General features: G+C 37.4%; 1 protein-coding gene across 1 annotated transcript in view; it reads left to right on the top strand.

Moving 5' to 3' along the window:
• PUS7 (pseudouridine synthase 7) overlaps positions 1 to 24493 on the top strand; it is an 80066-nt gene extending 55573 nt beyond the window's left edge. The window contains exons 10-16 of the mRNA XM_004448805.4: positions 5085 to 5146; positions 6044 to 6204; positions 7147 to 7273; positions 10109 to 10210; positions 20357 to 20486; positions 21531 to 21622; positions 22466 to 24493. Of these exons, the coding sequence (XP_004448862.2) occupies positions 5085 to 5146; positions 6044 to 6204; positions 7147 to 7273; positions 10109 to 10210; positions 20357 to 20486; positions 21531 to 21622; positions 22466 to 22602 (811 nt within the window). The 3' untranslated portion in view covers positions 22603 to 24493. The remainder of the gene's footprint in view (positions 1 to 5084; positions 5147 to 6043; positions 6205 to 7146; positions 7274 to 10108; positions 10211 to 20356; positions 20487 to 21530; positions 21623 to 22465) is intronic.
• Positions 24494 to 24741: the final 248 nt, after the last annotated feature.

Raw genomic sequence — 24741 nt, 5'->3', positions numbered from 1 at the left:
GAAATAATGGAAAATGAAGGGCTCATACTCTTGATCAAAAGTTAGATGCTTTGTTCAATACTCATGAATAAAGGCTGAATTTCCTCTGTGATATTGATACTTATTTTATAATTATATGTTTTTAAATTTTTTATTAATGAAATTACATCAGGAAAAATTATTTATTGTGAAATTGAAACTCCGCCTCATGGTTCCTTTTGATTTTTTTTTTTTGAGGTAATTTTTTGAAGTTTTTTTTTTAAACTTTTTATAGTGAAAGATTTCTGTGTAATCCAATTATTGTGTCACATAGCCCAGACCATATATAATAAAGGTGACATTTAAAAATCAGTAAGAAAGGAATGTCTTATTTGATAATTAGTATGAAATGATTGGCTGTCTGATTGTTTAGTGGAAGAAAAAAAAGAGATCCCTATCTCAGAAGATATTAAAAAATATCTTGTATAGATTAGCTTTTTTACATGGGAAAAATAAAAACCATAATTAGCTGGAAAAACATATGTATTCTTATGGTAGGGAAAGCCTTTCTAAGCATGGGACCAGGTCCAGAAATCTTAAAGGAAATATTTTCATACATGATATACAAAATGTAAATTCTATATGGCAAAATATACAGTAAAAATTAAAGGAAAAATTACATACACCAATAGGAGTCTCAAAAAAGTCTCAAAAATTTAAAGTATTAACATTGTTTAATTTCTTAGGTTGGATATCATGTAACCTTTCTTATGTGTCATCTAATTTTTAACTAGCATGTATCACTTTTATAATCAGTAAAAATAAAGTTATTTCCATTTTGTCAGTATTAGAGAAGGATAAAGTATGTCTGCTTGCTAGATAGGAAGAGGGAAAAGTCAAACACATTTTGGTAAATAAAGATAAAACTTGGATTTATGCAAATAATACCACGTATAGCAACTTAGAACATGACTGAGTGGTGTTTGTACTAGTATAGTATTTTAAAACTGAAATGGAGAAGCGGTTGTGGCTCAACTGATAGAGCATCTGCCTACCATATGGAGAGTCCAGGGTTTGATACCCAGGGCTCCTGACCCATGTGGTGAGCTGGCCCATGCACAGTGCTGCCACGCGCAAGGAATGCCGTGCCACATAGAGATGTCCCCTGCATAGGGATGTCCCACAAGAAGAGCTGCCCCACGTGAAACAAGTGCATCCCGCCCAGGAATGGCACCACACACATGGAGAGCTGATGCAGCAAGGTGACGCAACAAAAAAAGCAACACAGTTTCCTGGTGCCACATGACAAGAATGCAGGTGGACACAGAAGAACACACAGTGAATGGACACAGAGCAGACAACTCGGGGACAATGGGAGAGAAATAAAATCTTAAAAAAAAAAATGACTTTAAATGTTATGGGTTAACATATGTAGTTAATATTCTGTCTTTTCAATTCTTTTTGCATTAATACATTTTACTTTTTTTTTTTTTTTTTAAAGATTTATTTATTTATTTAATTTCCCCCCCTCCCCTGGTTGTCTGTTCTTGGTGTCTATTTGCTGCGTCTTGTTTCTTTGTCCGCTTCTGTTGTCGTCAGCGGCACGGGAAGTGTGGGCGGCACCATTCCTGGGCAGGCTGCTCTTTCTTTTCGCGCTGGGCGGCTTTTCCTCATGGGCGCACTCCTTGCGCGTGGGGCTCCCCCACGCGGGGGACACCCTTGCGTGGCACGGCACTCCTTGCGCGCATCAGCACTGCGCATGGCCAGCTCCACACAGGTCAAGGAGGCCCGGGGTTTGAACCGCGGACCTCCCATATGGTAGATGGACGCCCTAACCACTGGGCCAAAGTCCGTTTCCCACATTTTACTTTTGAAGTCTATGTTATATTAGCTTCCCTGCTTACTGTTAAGTTTAATAAGAAATATAAAATAAAAATGATTTGTTGACTCCTGAAAGATTTAGGAATACCCAAATAAAGATGATGGAGTTAGACATGTAAGGGTTTCATATACCAACATTAGCTGAACAACCAGCAAGAACTTGCAGAAACATCTTTTTCAAAGTTCCAGAAAAGAGAAGGGATTATAGTAACAGGGCAAACACCAAATTAAGAAAAAAGCTACTTAAAAGTTAAGATATGCTAGCACCCTGGCTCACCCCTTCCAATCCCCTCACCAGTTTAGTGCAAGCTGGCTATGCTCCCAGTGCAGATCGCTGGTCCTAATTCTAGAGGGAGCAGAGAAATCCTTGTGCACGTACTGGGATTGTGTGTACTTGGCCCATTCAATCTGGAATTGGTCTGAGGAGCTCAGTGTACCAGAATTTACCCTTTGTACAGAAAGCAGCATGCTGAGCTTCTACACAGTGCTGTGGGAGAACAGTTAAGTGGCTGCCTGGAGCTGTGGATTGCTGTCTGTAGGACATACAGTACAGTGCACAGGACTGTGAGGAAGCTTATAGGGGAGCCAGGGCCGTTTGTATCCATTTAAATGGAAAGTCTAAGGGTCACACATACATGCCAAAGACAAAACGTGGGCAGAAAGAATCAGAGGTCCTCTTACACTTTGGTCTATAACAATTCTCTAAACTCATTATATGGAAATGCTCTGAAGGAGAACATTTGTACAGGTCAATCTGCAAAGACTAGAAAAGGTGTTTTCTTTTTTCCTTTTTTTTTTTTTAAGCTCTTGGTATTCAAGGAAAGCCCTGTCATAACACTAGATGGATTCAGACTTAAGAAATAGACACCTCAGAGTCTAAATTCTAGCAATATCATTTTAAGATATTAAAATATCCAGATTTCAACAAAAGATTACTAAACATACAAAGACTCAGAAAGCAATGGCTCAGGCAAAGGAGAAGATTAGAAACCATCCATGGGGAGGATCAGAACTGAGATACTCTAGCAAAGACTTTTTTTTAAATGGTTCTAGATATGCTCAAAGAACTAAAGGAAAACATGGACAAAGAACTAAAGGAAATCAGGAAAATGTCAGATGGACACAGAGTATCATATAGAGATGGAAATTGTGAAAAGGAACCAAACAGTTGAGGACCACAGCAACAAATTTAAAATTTCCTACATGGGTTCATCAGTAGATTGGAGCTGGCAAAAGAAAAAATCGGTGACTGGAAGATAAGACAATTGAAATCATTTAGTCTGAGAAGCAGAAAGGAAAGAATGAAGACAAGTGTGCAGAACTTAAGGGACCTATGGGACACCATCAAGCATACCAAATTATATGCATGTGCGAGCTCCAGAGGGAGAAGAAAGAGAGTATTCAAAGAAATAATGGCTGAAAACTAACCGGATTTCACAAAAGATCTGAATTTACACATCCAAGATGCTTAGCAAGCTCCAAACAGGATAAACCCAAATAGACCAACACTGCACCATGTTATAATCAAACTGTTGAAAGCCAAAGATAAAGAGGTTATTCTGAAAGCCACAAGAGAGAAGCAAGTGCCTCATACAAGGAAGCCTCAATAAGATTAAGTGCCTGTTTCTCAACGGAGGCCACAGATGCAAAAAGGCGATAGGAAGACATTTAAAATGCTGATAGCAAAATTTTGCCAACCAAAAATTCTATATTCCACGAAACTGTCTTCCCGGATAAACAGAACCTGAGGGAATTTGTCACTTCTAGACTAGCCCTCCAAGAAATGCTAAAGGGAGTTCTCTAAGTGAAAAGTATAGAATATTAGGCAATTGACTGCAACCAAAATGAAGAAAAAAACCTCTGGTAAAGAAAATGACATGGGCAAATATAAGCTTAAGTACTATGTAATTTTGATTTGTAATTCCACTTTTTACTCCAAACAGGATCTAAAAGGCAAATGCATAAAATGTTATGATAAATCAGTGGTTTTGGACTCATAATGTATAAATATGTAATTTGTGACAAGAACTACTTAAAGGTGGGGGAACATAAAGGTGTAGAAACATAGTTTATGTATGCTATTAAAGTTAGTATTAAAGCAAACATGATTGTTGTAGATTTAGGATGTTCAAATTAGCCCCAGTGGGAAGCAGATATGGCTCAAGCCATTGGGTGCCTACCTACCACATGGGAGGACCCAGGTTTAATTCCCAGTGCCTCCTGAAGAAGAGCAAGACAACAGGTCACCGCGATGGGCTGATGCAGCAAGCTGACACAATGAAGAGGCACAACAGGGAAACAATGAGAGACACAACAAGCAGTCATGGAGGTGGCTCAAGCCGTTGGGCACCTCCCTCCCACATGGGAAGTCCTAGGTTTGGTTCCCGGTGCCTCCTAAAAGAAAGACAAGCACACAACAAGCAGACAGCACAAACAACAGGGGGAGAGTGTGGGAGAGTAATAAATAAAAAATATTTTTTAAAAATTAGCCCCAGTTAACCCTGAAGAAAATATCACAGAATATGCAGACTCATAAAGACAGTAGAGTACAGGTTTCCAGGGGTAGAGGAAGTGGGGAGTTAATGCAAAATGAGTATAGGGTTTCTGTTTACGGTGAAGGGAAAGTTCTGGTAATGGATGGTGGTGAGGGTACTGCAACACTCTGAATATGATTAATTCCACTGAATGATATGTTTGGGATGGGAAGATACTTGATATATATATGTTTCTACAATTTTTTTAAAAACTAAAGGGATAAAGATAATTAAATGCAGTACATCATACTGGATGGGATCTAAGAATGAAATAGAATTGTCTCAAAGTATTAGAACATAAGAAAAAAATTGGACTATAGAATATAGGCTTTATATCAGTGTTAAATTTCTTGAGCTTGATAACTTGGATTTAAGGTGATTGTATAAGGGAGTACCTTGTTCAAAGAAGTGTTCATGGAAGTGTTCAAGGAATATGCTATGTGCGACTTGCTCTCAGATGTTCAGAAAGAGCTTGGTAGATAGGTAGTAGGCAGGCAGATAGATACATAGATAAGATACCAAAGGTGGAAAAGTGTTAAAATAGGTGGATCTGAGTATCTGAGGGTTTGGGGAGTATGTTGGAGTTTTCTGTATGGGGTTTTGTATTATTTTTGCAACTGTCCTCTAATTTTAAAATGATTTCAAAATACAAAGTTAAAAATTTTCTCTTGATACAAAATTAATTAAAATAAATGCTGTGCTTAATTTTAGAGCTATACTACAAAATTCCTGGACTGAAGTCATGGATTTAATATTGAAACCCCGTTCTGGAGGTGAGAATAAAATTCGTGTTAAGAAAAAAAATAGAACATACGGCTAGGTATTCATGGAATTGCTGTGAATAAAAAGTATATGTGCAAATTAGTATATAGTTATTTCAAATTTTTCTTTAATTCTTTTTATAATGGAACATTATATTTCTTTATATATTTATATTTCTATAATAGAAATATGTATTTCTTTATATTTTTATGTTTTATGTATATTTTGATTAATTTATATTGTGTTTTTAGCTCTTTAGCTTATCTAATTTATAATTCATTAAGTGAATAAATTCAGTGCCCTGTAGTTCATTTCTTTTTCTCCATGTACTTCTTAATGTGATGAGTAAGGAATCCAGATTCCATTTGTAGTTTTTTACTGAAGCATAGTGTAATGGATTCTAAAAACTTGGCAAAATTCAGAGTTCATTAAAACCTTTTTCTAAAAAGTGTTTGTAAAACCATTCTGTGTGGAAAAGGATTTATTTACTACTTTACATGTTGTCAAAATAATTACACTGATTTTGGGTTATTGTTCATTTTCAAACTAAAAAGAGATAAAGTTGTCTGATTTTAAGGAAAGTAACCCATTAAATATGGCAATACAGTAGAAAAAGAGTGAGAAGGGAGGACTGCCAAGCATTTGTCTTATGTTAGTTCAGCTATGGTAACAAACAGTATTTTGCTTTGAATCCAGAATTGTGAGCATGTTGACAAAGCCATATTGCTTTGTAATTTTCCTACTTTTCCTGTCTTTTCACTTTGTAATCACTGCTCTCAAGTTGCTCTTCATAAAACTTATATTAAAGATAGCATTCTCCAATATTGTGTTCTCTGTGATGCATTTGAAGTTACAGAATTCTGTTTGTTGGATAAAATGTTTACTCACAGCTGCTTTTTCTTCCCCAGCTGAAAAGGGGTACTTGGTTAAATGCAGGGAAGAGTGGTCGAAGACCAGAGACCCAGCCGCTGCCCTCAAAAAGCTACCTGTCAAAAGGTGTGTGGAAGGGCAGCTGCTTCGAGGACTTTCAAAATATGGAATGAAGAATATAGTCTCTGCATTTGGCATAGTGAGTGCGATTTGTGAAGTCAGGCAATGGCTCAAGGTGGCTTAATACTTTTAAATTTTATCTTTAATGGTTTTACTAAATTTGGAAAGAAGAGAAGGTAAATGAGGATTCTTTGAGTACCTGTGAGAGTTTTTTTACCTGAGTAATCCTTCTTCACACACTTAATGGCAATGGGGGCAAGGGACAGTGCTGGCAGTAAATACTAACATTAATATGGGAAAATCTTTTCTACAGTGGAAATTTAAAGTAACTGTCTTGGAATTTGAGAAACTCAGACTATATTGTAGAGTCATTTCTTGGCCATTCTCTGTCATCAGACCTGTAAACTGCCTTATTAAGAGGGTGGGGCAGTCAGCTCTTAGTTTGTTTTCCGCATGGTGGTTCAAGAGTGGCTACCATCTTAGCAACTGTAGCCTTTACTAGTATTTTGATACGTGTCATCCAGAATAAGTTAACATTTAATTCTTTAATTTAAGTCTTAGTTACAGAGGTGGGGGCAGGATTCTTACTGCATGAAATTGTCAATTTAATCATTTAAGTTTTCTCCTTCCTTAGAATTATGGGGAAGAACACGCTGTTAGCTCAGCTCTATAATTGATTTGTAAATTCCTTGAGTATAAAGTCTATGCCTTTGGTTCAGAGTATAAATTCCATATCATTTGCTTTATTTGAATGAGTTTGTGCACTGTGGATCCAAAACAGGCAGTGCTGCAGCTGCTTTGATGGTTAACACCCTTTAGTCTGAGGAGTTCGTCTCTAAAACTGTGTGCTGTATCAGTCACCTGTTTCTATAGGCTATTAGAAAAACGAGATGTAAGGTATGAATTGAATTTCTTACCCTAGAATCACCACTAAACAAAATGTCTTGGAAAGTAAAGTACTTTCTATATTCAGAACATAAATATAAATATATTTTCTTGCCTGTTTTTTCCTTCCCTCTAGATACCAAGAAATAATCGCTTGATGTATATTCATAGCTATCAAAGTTATGTGTGGAATAATATGGTGAGCAAGAGAATAGAAGAGTACGGACTGAAACCTGTTCCAGGGGACCTTGTTCTCAAAGGAGGTAAAAAGGCAAAATACCATCTTTATTCACCCAAACTAAGATTCATTTATTTGTCCTAGTGGCTTTAAAATTCAACCCACAGAAGCAGATGTGGTTCAAGCAGTTGGGCACCCGCCTACCACATGGGAGGTTCCTGGTTTAGTTCCCAGTGCGTCCTAGAAGTATGAGCGAGACAGTGAGCTGGCACGATGGGCTGGCATGGCAAGGTGACCGCAACGCGATAACACAACAAGGAAACACGAGAGACACAACAAGCAGGGAGTGGAGGTGGCTCAATGATTGGGTGCCTCCCGCCCACGTGGGAGGTCCCAGGTTTGGTTCCCAGTGCCTCCTAAAAAAGAAGTCAAGCAGACACAGAGAGCACACAGTGAACAGACACAGAGAGCAGAATGAGGGCAGGTGTGTGGGGGGGGAATAATTAAATGAAAGTAAACCTAAAAAAGAGAAAAAAAGATACAGATAAAAACTAGTCAGTACAAGCTTGTACTGCCCTCCCATCTCAAAAAATGCTACACATCTCTTTTTCTTAACTAGTAGCCACGCTGAATTTTTTAAGATTAATTTTAATTATTCATTGCTTCCCCCCACATGCCCCCTCCCATTGTTTGCACTGTCTGCTCTCTGTGTCCATTTGTTGTGTGCTTGTCTTCTTTAGGAGGCACCAGGAGCCAAACCAGGACCTCCCATGTGGTAGGCAGGTACCCAACTGCTTAAGTTACCTCTGCTTCCCTGTCTGTATCTTTAATGAAAATTTGAGTACGTTCTCTCTGGGCCTCAGTTTTCTTAACAAAAAGGATTTGGATTAAATGAAATCCCTTTTCAAACTTTAATCCGGGTACATAGCATATAATTTTGTACATTTCTGGATGTATGTCAGCTATTCAACTTAATCAGTTTTCAAGAGTTTGTTCAAGTTAACATCAGACTGGAGCTCACTTTACATGTGGACCGTGGTATAATGGACATTTATTTAGTGCCAGAAGCACCCAGAACATAGCGTGAATCATTCCATCTGCTGTTGAACTCTTACTGTGTGTCAGGCATTGTGCTAAGCCCATTACCTATATCTTCTAACAAAGCTTGCAGTATTGCTGTGAAGTAAGTATTATCTCCATTTTTCAGATGAGGTATAGTAATTTGTACAAGATTCCATAGTTGCTTAAAAATATATATATGAAAGGAAAGGAAAGGCTGTGATTTACACTTATTTGTCTTGTTCCCAAGTCCATGTTCTTCTGGCATGCCTAGCTGCCCCTCTGTTAGCCGAATGCCTGCCTTGCTTGTTTACTGGCATGCCCCATAAATCCACTAAGGTTGTCCATCCTCAACTCCTTGTTAGTTGTCCTGGGTGAGTTCAATGAACTGGAGAGTAGGTGCTGCAACTCCTGCTAAGGCTCAGGATCCAGCGGGCACATGGACAGCCCAGAGATTCAAGTCTCTTGGACATACACCTACCAACTCCAGCACCAGCTATAGGTTCAAATAAAAGGGACAGTCACAGCTGAGTCCAATTCTCACACTCGTGAGCACAAACTCCAAAGTAGGGCCCACTAGCATGGCACCAAACTCTGGAGCTATCTGCCATGACTGTGGGATCTGGATGTCTCCATAGCTCTCAGGAACCTCACTATTTGGAGTGGTATCTACTTTGGCTGTCTGTGAGAGCCTGCTGAGGTGTGCATAAGCATTACCTCTGTGATGACCTCCCAACTCACTTTGAGTCTCTTAGCCATATAAACTCATTTGATGAACAGCCACCACACCAAGGAACCGAGAGTCTACAGCTGCAAGCAAGAGAGTCCTGTCCATCAGGCATGTGGGTTTGAAGCCCCCTCTCAATTAGACATAGAGTGGGCATCACTGTCCCAGAATCCTCAAGATTGCAGAATAAAATATGGACTAGAGTGGACTTACTGGTATTCCACTAAGACTGAATTATGATTCTGGCAATGGAAGAAATTATATCTTTGATGAGAAGACATTGGCCACTGGATGTTGAATGCCATTGCAACGACAGATACAGGCTGTATATATGCTGCCATAACCTACAGAATTGAGTGGGAAAGAGTGTAAACTACAGTGTAAACTATAATCCATGCTGTGTGGCAATGCTCCAAAATGTGTTCATCAATTGCAATGAATGTAGCACACTAATGAAAGAAGTTGTTAATGTGGGGAAGAGTGAGAGGTGTGAGGAGTGGGGCATATGGGAATCTCTTATATAATTATCTTTTAAAAATAGATTTAAAAATATTTTTAAAAAATCCACTTAGGTTTTAATTTGTTCAGAAATTTTAATATTTTTTTTCCTCATCCAATATTCATCACATTCATTGTCTTTTAATGTCCAGTGTGCCACAGTATTTCATTCTCTAAATACTGGCTGGTTTTAAAATGGTTTATTCTTTTAACAAAATGCATTAATTTTTGATGGCCTTCCAAATAGTAATTTTATGCACTCAACCACTGAGCTACACCTGCAACCACTGAGCTACACCTGCAAATAGTATTTTGTAGCATTGGTTAAGAAGAAAAAGGGACGTGATTTTAAAATGCAGGGGTTCCCAAAAATTGAGGATGCAGCTGGAAAATAAGTGTTTTAATTTCAGTAGAATTTCTGCTTTTTTTCTAAATTCTTACTATTTATTTCTTGGATGGGGTAGAAAAGATAAAAGAGCCTTCATTCCAAATTAATTTTTTTTAATAGCTTCCAAGGCCACAAAGCTAATGCCACCTTGCATTTCCAACTTGTTTATATGTACTTGATTTCAGAAAATAGAGCTCTTAAAAATATTGCCTATTTTTTTAATTTATTGTTCACTCATGAATTTGTAGCCGCTGCCATCCATATTGAAGAAGAAGATATTCCTAATTACTCCATCCATGATGTGGTAATGCCTTTGCCTGGTTTCGATGTCATCTACCCAAAGCATAAAAGTAAGTTCTCTATATGGGGAAAATAGTTAAAGCAAAGTCTAACATAATTTAACTACTGACAGCACAAACTAGAGAAAAGAAAAAAATCAGTACTTTAAATGAAATGTCAGAATTTTATTTCTGTTAGATGAAAAAAATATTTAGATTTCAAACACATGGTTATTTATTTAGAAAAGTTTCCCAAAAAGGGTTGGATTCAGAAGGGTAGTTTAAATTCAGAAACTAGATTATGGAGATATTGGTGGTATTATTATTACTATTATTGGTTTTATTTCAATTTCTAAAATTCACTAATTCATATTAAGGATGGGAAGGGTTTTGAAATAGTCATTGAGAAAATGGGTGGACAATTCTACTTTAACATTCCTTTTTGTTACCTTTTTTTAAACCATTAAAGTAGTATGTGTTCATGGTGTTTTAAAAGTCAAGGAATATAGAAATTTATAAAGTTATAAAATTCTCTAACCTTATTTCCCATTCCTTAGAGACAGTTAAGAATTACTTCTGCTACTTTCTTAGACACTATGGTGAGAAAAAAAATTGGAACTTTTATTGTTCCTGGATTCAGAAATTAGAAAAAGGAAGCAGTTCTGACCTAGTGGTACTGGCCCTGGAAGTTTCCTCCTAGCCAGGGCTGGTCTACCAGTGGCCTGCCCTATTAAAATTCCTTTCTCCCAAGATGCCTGAATTAGTTTATTTTATCACTTATTATATTCCTTGAAATTTTACTAATTAGAGAATGATTAGGAATAACATCCTCCTGTGATCATGCAAATACCTCTAAATAAGTTAAATAGTGATCTGTCATTTACTTACATGTTAAATAATTTAATCAACTTGCTGTACTCTTAATACTTATGTATGGTTGCTTCCCTAAGGGAAAAGGAATTCAGGGGAAGAGGAGAGAATAAATAAGAAAGGTAGATGATGGAGCTTTAAAACTTCCAGGAGAAGGGGATATGATCTGCCTGCTCTGGGTAGAATGGCACAGCGAAGTGCTGGGGAGAGCAGTGCCAGGAACTAGTGAGAAGGAAGGCACTAAGATGTTAAAAAGCCACACTTCACCTCTTTCCAAGAAAGAGAACGAAAATTTCTCAGGATCAGGCAATGTGGCTAGCACCTGCTAGCATATAAATTCACCAAGGTCTTTGACAAAGCCATTTATAAAAACCTTGCAGCCAAGACAGGGTCTTGTACACCAGATGGGTTTGAGTTCAGGCCTGTGGGTACAAAACATATGCACACCTGGTATCCTATAGTGGTCAATTTAGGAGTTCCTGTTGTCCTAATAGTGTGTGCTGAGGGAGTCTTTCCTTGACCCTGTTTGTCCAACATTTTTTTAATGAACAACTTCAGTAAATCAATCTGCATATCATATTTATAAGTTGTGCAAAATCAAATAGTTAATGGTAAAATGAAAAATAAGTATTTAGAAACAACTACAGAAGGTATTTAAAGTAGGGTTAAATATAAATTCTTGCATTTATGCAAATGTATAGATGGAAAAGATACAGTTTAATAGTCGTCTCTATAAAAAATATCTGCACTTATTGTCGAACATAAGCCTGTTACCCTTAGGCCGATAAGAAGTTTGGTGAGGAATACAGAAATGTCAAAAGAGAGATAGTTGAGGGAATAAGTTTGGCCTAGAGAAGATATGGCTTAAGTATGTACTTATTTAATACGTGTGGATTAAATACATGTGGAAGGAGGCAGAATTAATCTGCTGTGTTCCAGAGCGATCAACAGGAAGACAAATTTCAGTTTGGTATAAGAAGAACTTTCCAATAATTGCATACCTTACAAAGAAGTAAGTTTCCTGGAAATGGCAATGTTCAAGCAAAGGCTGAATAACAGTGTCTCTCAGGTGTTATAAAAAGATTTCTGAATCAGATACGAGGGTGAACCATATGGTTTTCAAGGTTTCTTATTTTTGTTTCTGTGACTACTGTCTTCCAGAAAGACTTTGTAGCATCTGTATATGTCTCTTCCAAACCCGAGCTCATGTAAATTATAATTTAGCAACTTCAGATAAAATGGCCCTTGGTAGATAGCATGGGAGAATATACACAGAAGGAACTGTGACTGGTTGTAAACAAACAGCTTACAAGTTGGCCAAACCTAAATTGGAGACATCCTCTAGGTCTAGTTACTAAGTTACTAGGTTTTTGTTGGTTGGTTTTGTTTATTATTTTAGGAAATACCAGGGGTCGAACACAGGACCTCATACATGGGAAGCAGGTGCTCAACCACTTGAGCTACACTGCTCCCCAACTAAGTTTTTTTTTTTAATCTATTTTTTTTCTTCCTTTATTATAAAAGTTGTAGGTTTACAGAGCAATCATGCATGTAATACAAGATTCCCAGTTACTGCCCTGTCATTAACACTTTGCATTGATGTGGAACATTTGTTATAAATAATGATAGCAAGTTTTTATAATTTTATTATTTACTATAGTCCATGGTTTACCTTAGGGTTCACTGTTTTTTTATTTTTTGTTTTTTTCGTGTAAATTTTGTTACACATTAATAAATCACAGAGTTCATCCAAAGTGTTCAGTCAGTGGTATTTGGTATAATCACATAGTTGTACATTCATCACTTCAATCATTAGTAGTACATTTTCATTATTTCAGTATTACTACTAATAAATAAACAAAAATAGACAAGAAATTTCTTCATCCCTCAATCTCTCTGTATCCCCTGCAGTTCGTAGGTGCTATTTCTGGCTCTTCTTGCACAATTATTTTATTTATTAATCAGTTTTATTGAGGTGTATTCGCATACCCTACGATCTCAAGTTTATAATCAATGGCTATTAGTATAATAACAATATTGTGCATTCATCCTGACAAAAAGTTTTAGAATTATTTCATTACTCCAAAGAGAAAAACTCCACACCCCTTAGCATTCCTTCCCTAGTTCTGTATAACCACTAATCAAATTTCATTTTTATACATTATTACATTTACATTATATATAAATGAAATCATACAGTGTGTTACACAATATATTTGGTTCATAGTAACACAGTCATACAGCATTTGTCCTTTTGTGTCTAGTTTGCTTCACTCAATATAATGGCCTCCAGGTTCACCCACATTGTCATGTGCTTTACAGCTCCATCTCCTGCTACAGCTGCATAATATTCCATCATGTGAATACACCACAGTTTATCTGTTCATTAGTTGATGGGCACCTGGGTTGTTTCCAGCTTTTGGCAATCATGAATAGCACCACTATGAACATAGGAGTGCAGGTGTATATTCGTGTCACTGCTCTCAGTTCTTCTGTGTCTATACCCAATAGCAGTATCTCAGGGTCACATGGCAAATCTCTATTCAGCTTCTTTAAGAACTGCCGAACAGTCCTCCCCTCTGCATCCCCACCAACAATGAGTAAGTGTTCTATCTCTCCACATCCTCTCCAACACTTATAGTTCTGTCTTTTTAATCATGGCCATTCTGATAGGTATGAGATGATACCTCATTGTAGTTTTGATTTGCATTTCCCTAATCATCAGTCATGTTGGGCATTTTTTTCATGTGTTTTTAAGTAGACAAGTGATATGTTTAATATGCTATTTGAAAAAAAAAGAAGACGGGGACAAGTGGGGAGGCAGGCAGTGGCAACTTCTGGAAGATGGAATCTCTTTTCTCTGCTGGTCCTCATGCTGCTGCTCCAAAAACTCCGAAATGTACACCCAGCCACCCTTAGTTCCCAGGTGGGCAGCGCCATGCCCCTGCCCAGCGCTGGCAGGGGGCCAGGCTGGCACTAAACAGCGCCAAGCCGCAGGCTGGCGCCACCATGGCCAGGATCCCCAGCTTCCAAACCAGGACTCCACCTCCCCTTTTGCCCATTTTTTAATTGGGTCGTTTCTCTTTTTATTTTTGAGTTGTAACATCTCTTTATATATCATGAATATTAAACCTTATTGGACATCTGATTTCCAAATATTTTCTTCCATTGAGTTCTGCTGTCTTTTCACCCTTTTGACAGAGTCCTGTGAGGGGCAAAAGTGTTTAATTTTGAGGAGGTGTCATATATCCATGTTTTCCTTTGTTGTTTATACTTTGGGTGTAAGGTTCGGGAAACCACCACCTACTAAAAGGTCTTTAAAATGTTTACCTGCATTTTTTCCTAGTAGTTTTATGGTCCTGGCTTTTATATTTAGGTCTTTGATCCGTGTGGAGTTGATTGCTGTGTAGAGAGTGAGTTGGGACCCTCTTTCATCCTTTTGGTTATAGATAGCCAGTTCTCCCAGCACCATTTGTTGAAGAGACTGTTTTGTCCCGCTAACATGGACGTGGTAGTTTTGTCAAAAACCAGTTGACCATTAGGTGAGGGTTTGTTTCTGACTCTCAGTTGTATTCCACTGATTGATGTGTCTATCTTTATGCCAGTACCATACTGTTTTGACCACTGTAGCTTTTTAATATGTTTTAAGGTCAGGCAGTGAAATTCCTTCCACATCGCTCTCTTTTTTAGGATGTTTTTGGCTATTTGGTTGTACTTTCCCTTCCAAACAAATTTGGTAATGGCCTTTCCTAATTTGTAAAATAGGCTGTTGGAATTTTGATTGGTATTGCATTGAATCTATAAATCAGTTTGGGTAGAATTTACACCTTCACAATATTTAGTCTTCCAGTCCATGAAAACAAAATGTCTTTCAATTTGTTTAGGTCTTCATTGACTTCTTTTAGCATTGTTTTTGTAGTTTTTGCATATAGGACCTGTACTTCTTTGGTTAAATTAATTCCTAGGTATTTGAGTCTTTTTTTTGCTGTTGTAAATGGAACTTTCCCCTTATTTTCCTCTTCATATTGTTCAGTACTAGTGTACAAAAACATTACTAATTTTTGTGTGTTGATCTTGTATCCTGCTATTTTGCTGAACTCATTTACTAGCTCAAGTAGCTTTGTTGTAGACATTTCAGAATTTTCTAAATATAAAAGCATGTCATCCACAAATAGAGTATTACTTCCTCTTATCTTATCTGGATGCCTTTAATTTGTATTTTTCTTGTCCAAATATCCAAGGTAGAACTTCTAGTTAAACTAGTATGTTGAATAACAGTGGTGACAGTGGGCATACTTGTCTTGTTCCCAATCTTAGAGGAAAAGCTCTCATCCTTTCCCCATTGAGTACAATGTTGGCCGTGGGTTTTTCATATATGCCTTTTATATCAAGGAAGTTCCATTCTTTCCTATCTTCTGAAGAGTTTTTATCAAGAAAAGATGCTGGATTTTATTGAATGCCTTTTCTGCATTGATTGAGATGATCGTGTATTTTTTTCTTCAATTTATTAATATGCTATATTATGTTCATTAAATTTCTTATGTTGAATCAGCCTTGCATACCAGGAATAAATTCCACGTGGTCATGATGTATACGCCTTTTGATATGCTGTTGGATTTGATTTGCAAGTATTTTGTTGAGAATTTTTGCATCTACATTCATCAGAGAAATTGGTCTATAATTTTCTTTTCTTGTATCTTTATCTGGCTTTGTTATTAGGGTGATGTTGGCTTCATAAAATGTATTGGGTAATATTCCTTCCTCTTCACTTTTTTGGAAGAGTTTAAACAGAATTGGTGTTAATTCTTTTCGAAATGCTTGGTAGAATTCACCTGTGAAGCCATCTGATCCTGGACTTTTCTTTGCTAGAAGATTTTTGATGACTGATTCAATCTCTTTAAATGTCATTGGTTTGTTAAGTTCTTGTATTTCTAGTAGCATCAGTGTAGGTTGTTTGTATATTTCTAGGAATTTGTCCTTTTCATCTAGATTGTCTAGTTTGTTGGCATACAGTTTCTCATAGTATCCTCTTATGATCCTTTTTATTTCTGTCATAACTTCCCCCCTTTCATTTCTGATTATATTTATTTGCATCTTCTCTCTTTTTTTATTTGTTAGTCTAGGTAGGGGTTTGTCAGTTTCGTTAATTTTCTCAAAGAACCAGCCTTTAGTTTTGTTGATTTTTCTCTTTTTTTGTTGTTGTTGTTCTCAGTTTCATTTATTTCTGCTCTAATCTTTATGATTTCTTTCCTTCTGCTTGCTTTGGGATTGGTTTGCTGTTCTTTTTCTAGTTTCTCTAATTGTTGGGTTAAATCTTTGAGTTTAGCTTTTTCTCCTTTTTAATATAGACTTTTAGGACTATAAACTTCCCTCTCAAGACTGCCTTCATTTTATTCCATAAATTTTGATAAGTTGTGTTCTCATTTTCACTTGTCACAATATATTTACCGATTTCACTTGCAATTTCTTCTTTGACCCACTGGTTATTTAGGAGTGTGTTGTTCATCCTCCATACATTTGTAAATTTATCTTTCTCGTGTCTATTATTGAGTTTCCTTCCATTATGATATGAGCAGGTATTTTTTATAATGGCAATCTTTGCCCTAACACGTGGTCTATCCTGGAGAAAGATCCATGGACACTTAAGAAAAATAATAACCCACTGAGTTTGTATGTAACATTCTGTACATGTCTGTTGGGTCTTAACTCATTTATTATATTGTTCAAGTTCTCTGTATCCTTGTTACTCTTCTGTCTAGTTGTTCTATCCAGTGATGTGAGTGGTGTGTTGAATTCTCCAGCAATTGTTGTAGAGATGTCTATTTCTCCCTTCAGTTTTGCCAGAGTTTGTCTCATATATTTTGGGGCTCCCTGGTTAGGTGCATAGATATTTATGACTGTTAATGTCTTTCTGATGGATTTTCCCTTTTATTAATATATAACGGCATTCTGTATTTTTTCTAACTTTTTTGCATTTAAAGTCTGTTTTGTCTGATATTAGTATAGCTACCACTGTTCTTTTTTGTTTACTATTAATATTTGCATAGAATATCTTTCACTTTCAGCAGATATGTATCCCTGGGTCTAAGGTGAGTGTCTTGTAAGCAGCATATGGATAGCTTATGTTTTATTATCCATTCTGTCAGCCTGTATCTTTTGGTTAGGGAGTTTAATTCATTCACATTCAATGGCATTACTGTAAATGCATTATTTACTTCCACCATTTTGTTCTTTGGTTTTCATATGTCATATCATATTTTTGTATGTCTTTTTACTCTTTTGGTTATCCTTTCAGCTATTCTTTCCTCTATACTCTCCTCCAGGTCTCATTCTCCTGTCATTTTCCTTCAGGCTCTAAGGCGTCCTTAAATATTTCCTGCAAAGGTGGATTCTTTTTTGCAAACTCTCTTAGTTTCTGTTTGTGAATATTTTATGCTCACCTACATATTTGAAGGACAATTTTGCTGGATAAAGAATTCTCAGCTGGCAGTTTTTCTCTTTCAGTATACTAATTGTATCATGCCACTGTCTTCTTGCTTCCATAGTTTCTTATGAGAAATCTGCACTAAGCTTTACTGGGCATCCCTTGTATATGTGATGGTTTGCTTCTCCCTTGCTGCTCTCAAATTTTTCTCTTTATCTTTGACATTGGACATTCTGAGCAGTATGTCTCTTGGAGTAGGTCTATTTGGATTTATTCTGATTGGCGTATGGTGTTCTTTTTGGATATGTAAGTTCATTTCTTTCGTGAGAGTTAGGAAATTTTCAGCTATTATTTCCTCAAATACTCTTTTTGCACCTTTTCCCTTCTCTTCTCCTGGAATTCCCATGACACGTATATTGTTTCTTTTTATGTTGCCATTTAACTCCCTGAGCCCCTGCTCAATTTTTTCTATTCTTTTTTCCCTCTCTCCTTTTCTTTCTTCAATTTCAGCTCATCTGTTTGCAGTATCACTTATTCTATCTTCTGTCATTTCAAATCTACTATTGTAGACTTCTAATGTTTTTTATTTTTTAATTGTATTTTTTGAAGATATATAGATCACAAAAAATGTTACATTAAAAAATATAAGAGGTTCCCATATACCCCACACCCCACCCCTCCCACTCGTCCCACATCAACAACCTCTTTCATCATTATGGCACATTCATTGCATTTTGGTGAATACATTTTGGAGCACTGCTGCACTGCATGGGTAATAGTTTACATTGTAGTTTACACTCCCCCAGTACATTCACTGGGTTATGGCAGGATATATAATGTCTGGCATCTGTCCCTGCAATATCATTTAGGACAACTCCAAGACCCAAAAATGCCCCACATCACATCTCTCCTTCCTTCTCCTTGCCCTCAGCAAGTACCGTGACTACTTTCTTCACATCAGTGCTACAATTTCTTCCATTACTAGTCACAATAGTTCTATAGTAGAATACCAGTAAGTCCACTCTAATCCATATTTTATTCCTCCATCCTGTGGACCCTGGGATGGTGATGTCCACTCCACTTCTAAATCGAGAGGTGGCTTAAATCCTACGTGGTTGATGGATGCAATTCTCCTGCTTACAGTTATAGGCCCTCTCAGTTCCCTGGTGTGGTGGTTGACCATCTTCACCTCTCTGTTAGCCGACCTGGGTAAGTCCAACTAACCAGAGAGTAGGAGTTGCCACTCTCCTGAGGCTCAGGGCCCAGCTGGCACATGGCCAGTCCAGAGATTCAAGTCTCCTGAGTATACACCAACCCCAGTGCATTTCAAGTCTTAATGTTTCAAGTCTACTATTGTAGACTTCTAATGTGTTTTTGGTCTCACCTATTGTTTCTTTTATTTCCATGAGCTCTGTTACTTTTCTTTTCAGGATTTCAAATTCTTTGTGCTCGCTCATCATCTTCTTGATGCCATTTATCTCTTTAGTTATATTGTCTTTCAACTCATTAATTTGATTTTGGAAAATTGTGCTCATCTCATTAATTAGTTCTCTCAAATCCTGCATCTCTTCTGGGGCTTTGATATTTTCCTTTTCTTAGGCCATGTCTTCCGTTTTCTTAGTATGGCTCATAATTTTTTTGCTGATGTCTAGGCATCTGATTAAAATGGTAGTTCACTCAGATACTCAATTTCTTTCATAGGGATTTAGTGGCAGGAGGCTGTGTGTTACTGTTACTGTGGCTCTTTAATTTTTGGTTCGACCTGGATCATTAAAATTGTCTCTACTAGTTGCTCAAAACTGGATTCTGGACGCAGGAATTGGTTGCAGACCTGCTTCCTAGGGCCTTGGGGAGGGCGGCTATAAAGGCAAAAAAAACCCTCTATTTAAATTTTCTCACTTACACTTCCTTGGCCTGCCAGCAGATGGCGCGCTTTGACAGCCTTCTCAGTTCAATGCCTGGTGGAAGTTTGTTGCAACATGGACTCGATTAGTGTGATATAGGTTCCTGCCTGGAGGTGAAGAGACTTGTAATTCAGAATTTCTTGAAGACAGTTCTCCAGACTTCTCTGGCAGCCCCTTCCTTTTTCCCAGGAAATATTTCCATTCCTCTCTTGGTCCTCAATGCTCAGTCCCTTTTTGTAAATAAGGAGATTGGGAAGGTGGCTCCAAGGCAAACAGTGGTGCGGCCTCACCTGTCCTGAAAGGGCTGTGGGACACAGCAGACTAAATCTTTGAGTCAAAAGCTGAGTCAGCCTTAGGCAGTGTCCCTCTCTATCCCTTTTCCTGGGGAGGTGCGTCCTCAACAATCATTCCCAGATAGAAGAGAGGGAGATTGAGAGGGTCATGTCTCTTCAGCTCTCTCCAGTTCCAGTGGCGTGGTCCCACCAGCCTGGGACACAGCAGACCAGATTTGTGGGTCAGAAGCTGTGTTAACCTTAGGCTGTGTCCCTTTCTCTCCCCTTCTCTGGGGCAGTAGTTCCCTGGGGACCCCTTTTCTGTAGCCACCAGCCCAGAGGGCTGCGTATTCCAGTGTCCAGTGTGGGGGAGGGTGCGGGCAGCAGCAGTGGCTGGTTTCAGCTCACAGTTCTATCCTTATTCCCCTCCTTTGTCCTTCTCTCCTCTGGGCAGTGTCCAGCCTTTGCCTGGTGTCCTAAACCCTAGATGAATGATCTTTTTCCAGGTTGTTTCAGCCTGTCCTCTAGCTCTTTTTCTGGAGTAGAAGGTTGTCCTGTGTCTTTCTAGTCCACCATCTTCCCGGAAGTATCCCCGCTAAGTTTTAATTCTAGAGAACAGACTTTGGATTGTAAATTAAGGTGACTAATTAGGTTAGAGTGATCTAACTGAATTTATATCTTATTCTCTCTAATTCCAAGTAAATTCTGACATGCTGCATTCTAACTAACTTTATGTATTTTATATTAGTTAGTGAATCCTACAGGGAAATGCTCACAGCAGACAATCTTGACATTGACAACATGAGACACAAAATTCGAGATTATTCCTTATCGGGGGCCTACAGAAAGATCATTATTCGTCCTCAGAATGTCAGCTGGTGAGTAATAGTCTGGAATAAATTAGAATGGAGTTAAATATATAAAGTTTTAAGCTTCAGCTTTACATATGTATTTTTCAGTAGTGCCTAGAACCTGGCCCCTAAGTGTTTGTTATTGTTGTTATCATTACTATTATTCCACTATATTATTGTTGAGTATTTTTCAAATCATCAAGGAATAAATGAAGTTGTTTTGAACACAAATAGTAAAAGTGACTTAGTTTTCATTTATTTAACATTATTACGTAATTGAAGAAATGTATAAAGAATGAACCTTTTCCCTATTTATAAAAACTGAAGTTCCCTTACAGAACTATAGGTTACCTTAATCAGAATTAACTGTAAGTTCAAAACATTTATCTGATTGTTTTACTTTCTTGTCTCTAGAGAGAAAATGATGTATTAATCCATTTAAAAAATACTCTGATACCTAGTATTGTCTAAAGTTTTGTTTGGTAATTTTTTAAATTAAGCTGTGAACTAGTTGCCAGTTGCCAGAAATTGTGGGTATGTCTGTCTGTCTGTCTGTCTCTGTCTCTCTGTCTCTCTTCCCCACCCCGCTCTTCCCTAACTCTCTCCTTTGTCCTGCACCTCCTCCTCCTCCTCCTCTTCTCTGGATTATCAGCAAGAGGTTAGCAGAGTTGTGCTTTGCCTTCCCCACTCCAGAGAACAGTAAGTACATTGTTAGTATCAAGACATTGGTGGCAGTGAAAACCACTCTAGAAAAAATGTGAATGCCATGATTATTTTGATCACATGTGAGCAAAGTAGAGTTTACTACTTATCACCTTCTCATTAAGAGAATATCCATCCTAAAGAAACATTTTATATCTTCTACATAGGTTGGCATTGGCTATCATCTTGCTACATAATAACATAGAGGCAATAATTGTAAATAAAATCTCCTTGTTCTGTTATTGAGTAGTCCTACCTATAATTACTTTCATTAGATCTATGTGTTTTCCTTGCTAAACAGATGGTGCTGAGTGAAGTACATTTTATAAAAGTTCACTTTCAAACTAAAACTCTTTGTGTGTTTTGAAGGGAAGTCGTTGCATACGATGATCCTAAAATTCCACTTTTCAACACAGATGTGGACAACCTAGAAGGGAAACCACCACCAGTTTCTGTTTCTGGTAAGTTAATTCAGTCATCAGCTCTGAGTCAACTTTGAAATGTTTCCTCATGTAAAAACATAAAATGAAAACAAAACCTTCTTTTATTGTCTCTACCATCACCCACCTGCTCCTGTGATTGTTGTTTTGCCTTTTGCCCCCTTAGTTTCTTGTTGATTGCTGTAGACCAGGGAGCAAACCAATAAATTCCACTGAGAATAAATGAATGCTATAGTTGGTTGTGATACTGGCACTGAGCCCTTCCTCCTCCTCCCCACAGAGAATTAACAAGGGTGAGTGAAGATCCAGGGAGAGTCTAACAAATAAGATCATATTCTCATGGTCACATTCTTTTTTTTGACCATTCATATTTTAATAAACAGTCACACCAGAAGTAAATCATAGAGTGTAACCAAAGTGCTAAAACCTTTATGAAATGCTCTGGCCTTAGACAATACAAAGAAAATCACATTGTAGTGACACCCCATGAACGTCATCTACATGGAATAGGTTTCAGTCAAAGTTTTAATCTTACACAATGTGAAAGAACTCACACTGGAGAGAAATCATTGTAACATTCTTCTTTCCATTCTTGTTCCCTAAGTTTTAAAAGATTTACTTTACCTGCATTTCTCTCATGTTCTTTTGGCTGCCCTGTTGATGAAGATTCCCAGGTAGAATTACCACAGACACTCACCTGGGCCCCACACAGCGGGCCGTCCACAGTGGGGAAAGCAGCAGGCCGCTTGGGGAGTGGGAGCTTGAGGACAGAGGCACGGTTCTTTTGTTTCTATAGAGTTGATGTCTCTCCCCAGTCTAGCTTGGTTCCCTTAGTTTTCTGTACTCTTCTTTTTTGCCTGGCAGAAGGCAAATATAGGGCTCTGAAGATGGATTTTTCTCTTCCTCCTTCTACGTACGCTACCATGGCCGTTCGGGAAGTGCTGAAAATGGATACGAGTATCAAGAACCAGACCCAGCTGAATACAGCCTGGCTCCGCTGAATGCCTTGGCCACAGATGAGAAAATGCACACAACCTTTGCTTACTGGCTTCCTGTTAGTTTTTCTCTTAGAACAGATCCATTATGTGGATTTTGAATCTTTGTAGTAAAAGATTATTTGTATTTTTTCAAGTTTTTATTTGCATAAATCAGTAACTTGCAATGTTTGTACACATATACAAATCCTGAGGATCCTAACTCTAGCTCAGAGAACATAAAATTGGTCAAAATATATTTTAGGTGCTTAAACCATAGTAAAATGTCAGCTTTACTGGCTTTATAATAATTTTTAAAAAAGACTTTGGTGTAAAGTAGCAGTTTTGGTTTGCTACATTCTTGAAGGACAATAGGAATTTTTAACACATCCATGAATGGCATATACAACAATGTGTTCGAGACACATACATGTGGACACATAATTTGAGAGCCCCCACCTATGAAGATAAATACAGCACTCATGCTTGGCTTATACAAATGATAATAAAATACCTACAGGTTTATAAACACAAAAGGGATTGTGATTATCTGGATGATGTACCGGGTTCTGGTAAGAGTTTATAGATGTTTTAGTTGTAATAGCTTTTGCATTTGTATTATCATTGCCTTGCCAGGAGCATTGCATGGATAGGACTTTTTTCTTGATATAAATAGGTGCCACTATTTTAATTAATTAAGGTCTAATTTTTACTCTAGGTGCCTTTTATTATGTTCAGGACTCTTTCCATTGAACTGATATTTGCCCAAAAGAAGAAAACAATTTACTTGGACTCCTTCTATCACCTTCGTTGCCAACAGCTTTAGTATTTCCATTTATGGCATTGCATAAAATGTTTCTCTGGTGTGAAAGGATAAATATACCTTTCTAAAGTTAAGTGACATATCAATTTTTCTTTTCTATAATTTCTAAAACCAAATATAATAAATATTTTTAAAAATTCCTTTCTCCTGCTTATGTTAATAAATCCAATGCATGTCTAAAACTGAGTGCAAATGAGACTCTTGGCTGTAACTGAAGGCAAGGGACTAAAGTCAATGAAGGATCCTCCCACATGGTGTTGAGACACAACGGTGTGAGATATCATGAGAATAATATCATAGAATATCAAATTTTATGAATAATTTACTGTGTTAGACTGGATTCAGGGTTTTCCTTATAATAGCCTCACTTGCTTGCCTTGCAGTGTGCTTTCTCACGCCGTGGGAGAGTGAATGACATTTGTCCTTGTGGTAGGCAGTGGTACAAGACTGCTCTTCAGGCCTTGTATTATAATGCTATCCACCACACTGCTGAGGTTGAAAATTGATTAAAAATATCATGATAAGTTTTTCTTTTAGCTGGTTAGTTTCCAAAGGCCAAATGTATTAAATGTATGTTGGTTACTTTGTCTACTTCCCACTTTCTGAAAGTTACTCTCCTTCATCAGACTGATTAGTAAAAAAGTACTTATTAAGGGGACCTAAGTAAGTGCATTTGGTAGTTTGCATTCATAAATTTACATTCAAAACAAACAAAAAGTGAAGCAAAATTTATAAATGTTTTCTTCACCTGGGAAATGCAAATGGCCCTGTGATAAGTTAATTTTCCTGGCTGCCTTGGCCAACTACCTGTTTGTGCATGTCTCTTCTTAAACCACAGGGGGGATAATGATTAGAGGCATATTCTTAGAACTGTTTTGAGACTTGGTGACATACCATTTAACACTAGGGACTGAGTCACCTCGGAATAAATCATTTCCTTTAGCATAATAGTCAGTACATTTTTTGTTGTTAACAAAGTGGGCAAGTTCCTCTCAGGCAAATTTACAAAATCTGAAAACAACCTCATTAACAGAATGAAAGTGTTGTTTCCTAAATTTCGTCTGAAAAATAATAAAAGAATCATTTTTCTCTTTATATTGTAAAACTAGTACTATTATTTACTTAATATAAAGGTAAGCTAAAGATTCAAGCTGGTACTATCGAATATTTTTATTCATGGTTTCATGTTGTATGTAGAAAATAACTAGGCTGCCACAGCACATTGGCACTTACAACTTTCAGCCAGTTGCTCCAGTCAGTGCAGATGAGCAGTACGAATTGGCATTTGCAATGGAATGCATTTTGTGTTCAGTATTGCACTAAAGAATAGGGTGTGTGTATGT

This window comes from Dasypus novemcinctus, chromosome 5, assembly GCF_030445035.2.
Source record: "Dasypus novemcinctus isolate mDasNov1 chromosome 5, mDasNov1.1.hap2, whole genome shotgun sequence".
NCBI classification, from domain to species: Eukaryota; Metazoa; Chordata; class Mammalia; order Cingulata; family Dasypodidae; genus Dasypus; species Dasypus novemcinctus.
Note: the sequence above shows the minus strand (reverse complement) of the source record. Positions and strands in the feature narration are given on the sequence as shown.